At 43.5% G+C, this 10825-nt stretch overlaps 1 protein-coding gene and 1 pseudogene across 4 annotated transcripts in view; one reads left to right on the forward strand and one right to left on the reverse strand.

Annotated features, from left to right (window-relative positions):
• The window catches only part of Hmgxb3 (HMG-box containing 3), a 59452-nt gene extending 50294 nt beyond the window's left edge, over positions 1–9158 (reverse strand). For 3 of the 4 annotated variants that reach the window (XM_020158856.2, XM_020158854.2, XM_020158855.2), the window contains exons 1-3: positions 8910–9044; positions 6094–6232; positions 5001–5175 (exon numbers count right to left, since the gene is read on the reverse strand). In XM_020158856.2, the coding sequence (XP_020014445.2) occupies positions 5001–5175; positions 6094–6230 (312 nt within the window). In that variant the 5' untranslated portion in view covers positions 6231–6232; positions 8910–9044. Of the gene's footprint in view, positions 1–5000; positions 5176–6093; positions 6233–8909 lie in introns of all 4 variants that reach the window. The other variant, XM_020158853.2, reaches the window with a different exon arrangement.
• Positions 407–4583, forward strand: LOC109683170 (small ribosomal subunit protein eS1-like; annotated as a pseudogene).
• Positions 9159–10825: the final 1667 nt, after the last annotated feature.

Below are 10825 nucleotides of genomic sequence, written 5' to 3' on the forward strand. Positions count from 1 at the left end.
TGCAAAAAGAACTAGAAAGACTTCACTTTTTTGACTTAACCTAGACAAGGGTCAGTCTCCATCAACAGCAATGCCATTTTTATCTGAATCAATGTTACATGTTCAATCACACAGAAAACAGATAATATGGATTGAACTGTGGAAAAGGCACTAATCTTGGAATCTAAAACTGTGAACTGGAACTCCAGGTCTGGTATAGTCTTGAAAAAAATCCTCTCCCCACATCTATAAAATGAGTGGGGCTGGCAAAGAGGCTCAAGTGGTAGAGCACATGCCTAGCAAGCACAAGACCCTGAGTTCTACACCCCAGTATCACAAACAAACAAATAAATAACTGAGAGAGTAGAAATGGACCAATTTATGAGTCCCTTTCAAGCTTTGATATTTCAGAACTCCAAAGTAGTATATGAGACCAGGTATAGGGGTGCACACCTGTAATCTCAGACAGGAGGAGGAGACAGGTTAGAGGCCAACCCAGGTTAAAAAAAAAAAGACCCTATCTCAAAAATAAGCTGGGCATGGTGGTACATGACTATTAATCCAGCTATGTGGGAGACAAGAGGTAGGAGAATCATGGTCTGAGGCCAACCCTGGGTAAAGAGCACAAGATCCTTTTTTTTTTTCTTTTTCTGCCTCCTTCTGTGCTAAAGCAAAAAAGGCTGGGGGGGCCCTTTTGGCTCTCTGAGCAGCACTGAGCAGGCAAGAACAAGCACCTTACAAAAGGCGGCAAGAAGGGAGCCAAGAAGAAAAAAGTGGTTGATCCATTTTCTAAAAAAGATTGGTATGATGTGATAGCACCAGCCATGTTCAATATGAGGAACACTGGAAAGACACTCATCAAGAGGACTCAAGGAACCAAAATTTTCTGATGGCCTCAAGGGTTGTATGTTTGAAGTGAGTCTTGTCGATCTGTAGAATGATGAAGCTGCATTTAGAAAATTCAAGGATGAATTTCTGAGGATGTCCAGGGCAAAAACTGCCTGACTAACTTCTATGGCGTGGATTTTACCGATGACAAAATGTGTTCCATGGTCAAAAAATGGCAGACCACGATCAAAGTTCACGTTGGTGTTAAGACTACCGATGGGTATTTGCTTCGTCTGTTCTGTGTCAGTTTTATTAAAAAAACGCAACAATCAGATACGCAAGATCTCTTATGCTCAGCACCAGCAGGTCTACCAAATTCAGAAGATGATGATGGATATCATGATCCAAGAGGTACAGATAAATGACCTGAAGGAAGTGGTTAATAAAAGCATTGGGAAAGATATAGAAAAGACTTGCCAGTCTATTTATCTACTTCATGACTTCTTCGTTAGAAAAGTAAAAATGCTCAAGAAGCCCAAGTTTGATCTGGGAAAACTCATGAGCTTCACAGTGAAGGTAAGTGGTTCTGGAAAAGCTACAGGTGATCAGACAGGTCATGGATATGAACAACCAGTCCAAGAATCTGTCTATAAGTTCAGATTTTTAATAGTGACAATTAAAACATCCTATTTGTGGGGGGAAAAAAAAAGGCTGGGGGCATGGCTCAAGTGGTAGAGTGCTTGCCTAGCAAGAGCAAGGTCCTGAGTTCAAACCCTAGTACCACCCAAGAAATAACCAAGCAGCATACAATCTAAACACTAGAATGTATAAATGCTCAATAAAAAACCCAAAAAGCATAAAATGCAACTTAACAGGCTGATTTGGAACTTGAGGCAGCAAGTTAGGGTTCTGACCTCACTGGTTCCTCCAAGAATTACAAAGAAAATGATGACCCACGGGTGTTGGTGCACATCTAATAATCCCAGCACTTGGGAGGCAGAGGTAGGAGGACCTCAAGTTTGAGACCACCCTGGGCTAAACAGCAGAGCTTTGGCTCAAATAAATAAATAAATAAATAAATAAACAGCCGGGTGCCAGGGGCTCACACTTGTAATCCTAGCTACTCAGGATTTGGAGAGCAGGAGGATTGCAGTTCAAAGCCAGCCTGAGCAAATAAGTTTGTGAGACCTTATCTTGAGAAAAAACCTTCACTAAAAAAAGGGCTGGTAGAGTGGCTCAAAGTGTAGGCCCTGAGTTCAAGCCCCAGTACCAGGAAAACAAAACAAAGCAAAGCATAACAAGGAAGATGCAAACAGGTCACAAAGCTGAGAAGGCTTCCTGAGTGAAAGTATATATAGCAAAGGATAAGGTCCTGAATATATTAAGAGGAAAAAAAGAATAGTAAGTATTAACACTAACCTAACTTTAGAAAATGCTTTCAAACCCATGATCTAATTTTACCTTAAAAACAACACTGTTAAGTTGTTTTATTCCCATTTAATACAAGGAAATAAAACATAATACTCAGGGGGCAAACTTCCAAAACACAAAATTAGTAAGTACTAAAAGTCTGAACTCCAGGCTACGTCTTCTAAACATTAAGAAGACCAGGTACTAGAAAAAGCCTTGTATAGCTAATTGATACCAAGAATCAATTATTTATTTATTTTTTTTGGACTTAAACTGAAAGTCATCCAGTAACAGAAACAAGTTCAAAGTGAGTGGTTAAGTGAGAACTCAAATTCAATGGACCAAAATAAATAAATAAATAATTTTAAAAGGAACACTAAACTTAATCAAAAGCCAAGAAGTCAGTGAGATTACTTAAGGCACAAAGGCAGCATTCAGAGATAAGAGGTAAAAGAAGCACTCAGGTGAAACATGAAAAGTGGATAGATTGAGTCCTTTATGGAGCCTTTATTGGAGAGGTAATGGGAAAATGGCATTCTCAAGTCACCCTTTGAAGCAGATAGATTAGAGGAACAAGACAAAATAATGACAAATACACAGGATGGTCTGGACTGAATTCAAGCACGGAGAAACCAGGATGATCAGAATGACACTGATTTTCCAGACTGAAGGAATAACACAGGAACCACAGTCCCTGCACGTGGCAGGAGACCTGAGGGGACACTGAAGAGATAGCCTACCAAAAGGGCTCCAACAGGCTCCCAAAATATACAGACAGGAAGGTCTCATCCTCACACCAAACAATTTGGGAGAGGACAAACAGCATAGAAAGCTTCCCCCAATCTTGGTACATGCTCAATAAATACCACCTTTTCTTAGTATATGATTATTGGGTACTTAATCTACTTGAGAGTGACATTTATGAAACAAGTTAGTATGTGCCAAGAACTCAGCTAAGTGATTTACATTTTATCTACCTTAAATATTATGAGTAGAGAAAGTTTCATTTTACCAAGACTCAAAAGTTATATGATAGGCTGAGGAATTGGCTCAAGTGGTAGAGTGCTTGCCTAGTATGTACAAGGCCCTGAGTTCACTCTCTAGTACCACTAAATTCTTGCAAGGTCCTTCAGCTAGTTAATTACCAGAGCTAACCTATTCATGATCTTGGCTGCAGTGGTGGAGATGGGTAAATATAAATAAGCACACAAATAAGGAAGAATCATTGCAGATATTTACTTAAAAGTTTTAAAGTGCTGGTAAAGATCTCTACTTGTGCCTAGTTTTAAAAACCAAATGAGTCCAGGATTAGATAAAATTTAAGGACTGCTGATTTCTTCTTGTGCTGGGGATTGAATTCAGAGCCTGAAGTATTCTCTACCACTGAGCTATATCCCTTAACTCCAAAGATTGCCTGTTCTGTAAGGCACAAACCAAAGGAAACAGGTGTACTTTTCTGATGCTATACCTCCCCTCCTTCCTCAGGGATTATTTCCCAGACTCACTGTTTATAAATAAATCATCTAGCGGAGGGATTACAGAGTGGCACCTTTGAGTGTAGGTTAAACAAAGCTCCTTGAAGAAGAGAATGTCAAGCCAGTAAGGATAATATAATCTAAATGGAAGTGGCAGATAGTCTCCAAGAAAGGAAATAAAGCATGTTTTGCTGTGTTGTGGCCTTCCAAAGGAATTTTTGCTCTACATTAACAAAAAAGAAGTTTGAGACACTGTTTAAATTCAAAGAAGAGGGTTGGTGGAGTGGCTCAATCAGTACAGTGCCTGCCCAACAAGAACAAGGCCCTGAGTTCAAATCCCAGTACTGCCAAAAGAAAAAAGGAAATTCAGGTTAAAGGAATTCAGCTTGCAGTTATTTTTCCTGCAGGAACTTCAATTTTTAAAAACCCACGTGGGAGTATAGCTCAATGGTAGAGTGCTTGCTTATATAGCATGTGTAAGGTCCTGGGTTCCAGTCCCAGCACCACAAAAACAACCACCAGCAATTCAATGGTCATTGGTATGTTTTGTTACAGTAAGTCCGAAATAACAAAATTGCAGACAAACATAAACCTAAATGCTTTCTTGCGGATTTTTTGGGGGGTTGGGGCTGGAATTTGAACTCAGGGCTTTGTGCTTGCAAAGCAAGCACTCTACAGCTTGAGCCACACCTCCAGTCCATTTTGCTCTGGTTATTTTAGGGATAGGGGTCTCATGAACTATTTGTTTAGGCTTCCAATCTCAGCCTCCCAAGTAGCTAGAATTACAGGCGTGAGCCACCAGCACCCAGCTCCTTATTAATTCCTTAGTTCAAGTGTTCAATCTCTGCCATCATCTTTGACTTTAACCTTGCATTTCTGCTTCTAGCATAGTTTACAACCACCAGGAGTAACAAAAGAACATGGTATTATACAAAGTAGCTATATCTTACCTCTAACCACGCAAGCCTAATTTCTGATTATGTTATAAATGACACCAGTCAGTATGACAAAGTAATTACACTACATTTCATTTGTAATATGAAAATATGGTATAAGGGAAATGCCTAGATAAGCTACTATATTAAAGGGAATTAACTAACCATTAGAATAAGGAGCTCCAAATTACACTATAATTCAGAAAAGGAACCTAAGGCTCACTGCAAAGAACTCAAAATATCAGCTCCATATACTCTTTGCAACCAAAGACGGCAAAAGGAGTATACCATATCAGACTCAGAAAGGTAAAAGTTTTCCCAAGAGAAGGAAGTAGGAGAACCAAGGGCCTTAAACTGGAAAAAAATTACTTACAGGATCCAAACCTTCTTTCTCTAGTTTGGCTTTCTCTAAGTAGTAACTCCTCTCAGCCACGCTGAGAAGCCTCCAACTCTCACTAATCTTCTTATTGATCTCAGACTGCGGGAGGTGGGGGAGCTCCTGCTGCACTTTCAGGTAGATGTCATAGTAGTACAAAAGGTAAGCCGACCTGAGGAAGCAATAATTTCTCTTATACAACCAGTATGTTACAATGTTAGTGGTTGGGTAAATTAGGAAGGTGATACAAAACCCAGCATCTCAATTCCAAGCATTTATCTAATAGAAACTGAAAGTCAAGCAAAGAATATTTATAATACCTTTATGGTATTTGGGAAGTAGGCAAAATGACAGCCACTTGCTGCCTTAACTATTGAAGGGAACAATACCCTTCAACTTGGAAGCAAAGGTTCATCTGGTTTACTTTTCCATGGACCATTTCTGCAGGAACAACTGGCTTTGAAACCCAATATAGCCAAAGAAAGATACAAATATCCTGTCATTCTACTCTAAGGGAGACATTACTGAGGGAACTGATTGCCCAGGCTGGTTATCACTCACACTCTTTACTCCTCTACAAAGACTTTGACTATCTAACTAGTCAAAAGCACCTCAAGGTTGAGAAAGGAAATTAAGAAGAATAATCAAAATCAACCAATGCCTCAGCAAGAAGTCTGCAGTGTTCACAGAGAAGAGGGAGATTAAAGCTATCTGGATATTCCCTGGATATTCTCTACAAATGTCACTGGCACCACTTACAATTCTGTAATTTTATTAAGGCCCTGTGTTAAATATTTAAACAATGGTACTTAAAAAAATAATGTAGTTCTTTTGTACATAGATTCTACCATCTGGATGGTATAACTTCCTGTGACAGTCTGGCAACATTAAGCAATGCCTGGCAGGAACGACACATGTTAGCATAAATCCCACCACTTTCCACTCCCCATTTCCCTCTTCCCCCACCCCAATGCCCATTTAGACTTTGCCAATTGCACCCTTTCTCAATGAACCTTAGAATTCCTCCTCAACCACCTCTCTAAGCAGCTTGTTCATAAATGCCAGCAGCAACCAAGAAGTGTTGGCTAACCTGGGTTTCTTGGCCTTTTCTCCATGCATTTTATATTTTTTCTTCTTCTTGGGTGGTCCAGGGGAGGTATAACAGTAGGCTTCCTCAATTTCCTCCATCAGGACAGTTACCTCAGTACCACCATACGATGCATCCATGGCTAGAAGAGAGGACAGTCAAACACAAAGTTTTAAGAATGCACCCTAAAAGGGGCAGCAGCCTCCGCATCAAATAATCCCTTACCTCTCTCAGGGCTGTAAGGCTTAGCCATTTCCTAAACTCAAGATCTTAAGGAGCACACTTGATAAAAATAGATTCCAGGGTGCTACTTCACCCTTCTGAATCAGAATTCTTACAGGGTATGGTATGGAAAACTGTATAAGTAACAAATGCCTCAGATGATTCCTCTCAGCAGGCAAATTTGGGACCACAGGCTTAGCCTTTTCACTTATCTTCACTCACAGGGTACAGTAGTTCATCTACTCAGATTTATTGGTCCCATATTACAAAAATTCCACATGGAAACAGGTAAAAAGAATACCCGGCTAGGAATTAGAAGTTCTGGGCCCTCCCTCACCTGTATCCTCACCTTAAACAGCTTCAATGAGTCATTTAGTCATTCACTCAAACAAAGCAATAAGGACCTATATACAAGTTTCTTTACACTCTGTCTGCTTGTGTGATTTGGTGGAAGGTGTTTTAACTGCTTTAGGTTCAGTTCTCTCTCTGTAGAAGGGAGGGAGGGAGAAAGGAAGGAAAGAAGGAAGAAGGAAGGAGAAAAGAGGTCTCATTCACCTCCCCACAGATTATAGTGGTACTCAAAGGATCTAATAGATACAATTGTATTTGAGAACAGTTAAGTGCTGTACAAATTAAAGGGTTTATTATTTAAGATTATTATCTATAGCTGAGATGCTTAACAACCTGCCCAAGGGCCCACAAGGCCCGGTGGCCAAAAAAAGACTTGGGATAGGTTTTCAGTTTAAAAACCCAATTTCCTGGTCCCTTTTTTTTTTTTTTGGCAATGTCAGAGTTTGAACTCAGAGATTCACACTTGCTAAGCAGGCATTTTACAGCCTGAGTCATGCCACCAGTCCCCTGGTCCTTTCTCATAATGCTATACTGCTACCTATCTCAACTGGTAACCCTCTCTACCAGAACTATTCAATAGCTTCTCCAAGAGAAAGTTTCTACATCTATGCTGTATAGCATAGTAGCCACTAGTCACATATGACTGACAGATGCTTGAAATAGGGCTAATGTGACTGAAGAAAGAGATTAAATTTATTTTGCTGGACTATAGTTAATTTAAGTAACCATACATGGCTAGTTGCCTTAGTATTGGACAGCACAGGTCTAAATTATAGCCTGATAGACCAGCTCTCTGGTGCTGGCCTAAAAAAAGAGACTCTACTAACAACTTTTATGTCTAGGAAAAGGCAGACATTAAAAAACAACAACAACAAAAAAAACCGTGAATGAGTAGTTTAAGAAGAATAATTTCCTTGTGACCAAGTTCTAAGGTGGAGTTTTATCAACGCAGCTCTTGGAAGGAGAAAGGTTTCCAGAAAAGACTTGAATCTTATGAGAGGGAAATATAGTTTCTACTGAAGAGCTATCATAAGACGAGGACTCTGGAAAGGAGGTGTGCTAGTAAACCCAGGAATGATGAGTGTAGTACAAAGCCCACTCCACAATGATAAGCGTAAGGAGACAAAGCAGACCACATGTGGAGTCAGAAGATGGATCCAAGGCTAAACTCTTACCACGTGGTCACAGACAAGATATTCCACACCCTAAATTTCAGGTGTTTCCATTGTGAGATGAAGAGGATGAACTTAGTGGTGCCTAAGCTTTAGTGAGGCAAGAATCTTTTTGACAGATGTTGTGAAAACTAAAATCCCACTCCTAGAAAGTGCAGACACAGTACTTCACCTCTAATTTTAAAGATATGCCTCAGATTAAAAACATATTATTCCTAAGGTCCTTTGTATTCTGTGTCATCTCTAAATAATTCATCTTCTTCCCCTCCCCTAAAACCTCACAAAGAAAAATCAAAATAAACCTGCGTTGTAACTGTCATAGTACAACTTAGGAAGAGAACACAGTCCACAACTTAGCTGGGTAAGCAAAATGCAAAAGGGCAGGGGAAGGAGGGGTTCAAATCAAACTGGAGCGTTCTCTTTTTATAATTGACTTCCTTGCCCTTGAAAGTCTTGTGGAGAAAGCACTAACTCCAATAGAGCATCTGTAAAGAATGACATCTAAGGTTTTAGCACCCAGAGCAAGGTAAGTTAAGAATCAAAGTCAATACAAACACCCTGGGGTGGGGCAGAAAGGAACTCTCCAGTTCTAAGCCTGGGTATGAGTATATTGTCAGATCCAAAGGCCTCAGTGCAGCAATGCAAAGAAAGGCAGGCTAATGTGAAGGTTAAAAATAAGGGCTCTGGAGGACAGAAGGTCTGGGTACCACTACGGACCCCTTATATGACCTTAAGCAATTTACTCACCCTCTTAAAACCTTAAATTTTTTTTTTAACCTGCAAAACAGAGAGGAAGGAAGGAACACTTGATCTGTCCCTTTAGATACTCCTAGGAACCTCATCAGATGGCCTTTGACGGCTCAGCCATGGGCCACGGTTTGACTCTGGGCTAGTTTCTTTCCCTCTCTGGGTCTCAGACGTTCCAAAGGCATGGACTGGGGGAAAAGGAAACTGAGGCTCACTGACCCTGCTCAGCAGAGCGTTAACAGAAGCTCAGAGCGCCGCAGCACCCGGATCGAGGTCCCCCAGCGGGTGGGTCGACAGCGCGGCGTGACCCCCGAGGGCGGGACTTACCCGGAGGAGCGTGCGAGCCGCGCGGCTCACATTCCCCGAGGCGCCCGGCCCAGGGGCTCGACGAGGGGGCTTGCCGGCGCACTCGCGCTCCCCGCGGTGGGCGAGAGGCGGCTCCAATCGCGACAGCGGCAACAAGGAAGTGGAGGCGAGGGCTCGCGCACGCATCCCGGGGGCTGGAGGAGCCCCGGCCCCGCGGCCCCGCCCGGCGACACACGGCGCGGAGTCGCGACAATCCCTCTCGCTCTTCTCAGAGTTGCGATATGGAGTCGTGAAGGGAGAGTGTAAGAGCACAGGCTCGCTCCACGGGCTCCTCACCACACCTGCCAAGGGCCCCGGGGATCAAGCCCCGGGGAGCCCGAGGAAGACAGCAAGGACACAAGCGTCGCTGCGACACCGACTCAGTGGTGGCACAGGCGGCAGCAGCAGCACACCACGGATCGCCAGGGAGACCCTTCCCAGCGGCCCTCGCGGCGCACCGGAAGCGGCCGGCGGCGCGTGACTCCGTGCGACCCCTAGCGCACGCGCAGCAGTGCAGCCCTAGCTGGAGATGGGAGGACGGATCCCTAGGAACCGCTTAGAGGGTGTAAGAGGGGCTGGTAAGGCGGACGAACTGCTTCCGGCCAGAGGTTCAGGGCATGGGAGGAAGCTGGGGCTGCCGGCTGTGAGGCGCCTGGGCGTCTCAGCCCCGAGGCACTGCCGTGGGGCGTTCAGATAACAGGTCGGACTGTGCCTGTCGTCAGGCGTGGAGGCGCCGCCTTACCTCGCACAGCCACGTGAGGGCGCCGGGGAGCCTACAGCACCCCCTCTCCCCACCCCTCCGTAGCTGCCCGCCCCGGTTCAGGAGAGGGTTGATACTCGGTGCTGCCTTAATTCCCATTCCTCGCTCTCATCTGCCCTCAGTCGGCCTCCCATTGTCCCACAAATAGTAACACCACTGAATTCCCGGAGTGTGGGGAGGCTCTGGGAATCAGAGATTGGATTGTCACCGATTGTGCCACATTTGAACAAGATCCCGCCCGACCCCTTGCAAATGTATTTCCAATCCGCCGACTTTTTTCCTTTTACCCCTGGCACCAGCTTCCCAGCCACCATCATCTCCTGCCTGAACTGGAGTTCTTCTCCCTCCCATCCTGTCCCTTTAAGGTCTGTTCTCCACACTGCATCCACATTGATCTTTCTGCGCTGTAAAATCTGATCGGGTAACCCCCTGCCTAACTCGTGTCTTGTCTCTGACTTAGAATAAACTTCAAACTTCTGAACATGGAGATGTAGCTGGGTGGCAGAGCATGTGTAAGGTCCTGGGTTCTATACCCAGCACCGGAAAAAAAAAAAAATTTTTTTTTTCATCCTTCTTGGTTTGGCCAAGACTTCGGTTTGGCTCTTCATTCTCTTTCCACTTCTCCTCAATATTGGTAGTTCTCAGAACAAGCTCTAAAATACAGAGCATAAGCTTTGTCCTGAGTCACCCTAGATTGGAATGCCGGCCCTACCACGAATAAGCTGTATTGAGCATGTAAAGTGCTTCACAAATTATTTTTACATAGTAGATCCTCAATAATTGGTCCCCATCTCAGTAAATGACACCACCATCAATCAGTTGTTAGTGCTCAAATCAGAAATCTTGAGTTATCCTTCACTCCTCCTTTACCTCACATCCATCCTATCAGCAAGGCCTGTAAAACAGCCCCAACTGAATACTGCTCACAATTGCCTCTACTACTCTAATCCAAGCCATCATGGTATCTCATCTGGACCCTTGTTTTTTGTTTGTGAGTTGTGCTGGGAATTGGGCCCAGGGCCTTGCACATTCACTGTACCACTGAGCTGTACTCCCAGTTCCAGGACTCCTGCTTTTTCTGTGACACCCATTAATTCCATTCTTCACAGATTCTACCCTGCAACCAGAGGACTCGCTC

The sequence above is a fragment of the Castor canadensis genome, chromosome 6 (assembly GCF_047511655.1).
Source record: "Castor canadensis chromosome 6, mCasCan1.hap1v2, whole genome shotgun sequence".
NCBI classification, from domain to species: domain Eukaryota; kingdom Metazoa; phylum Chordata; class Mammalia; order Rodentia; family Castoridae; genus Castor; species Castor canadensis.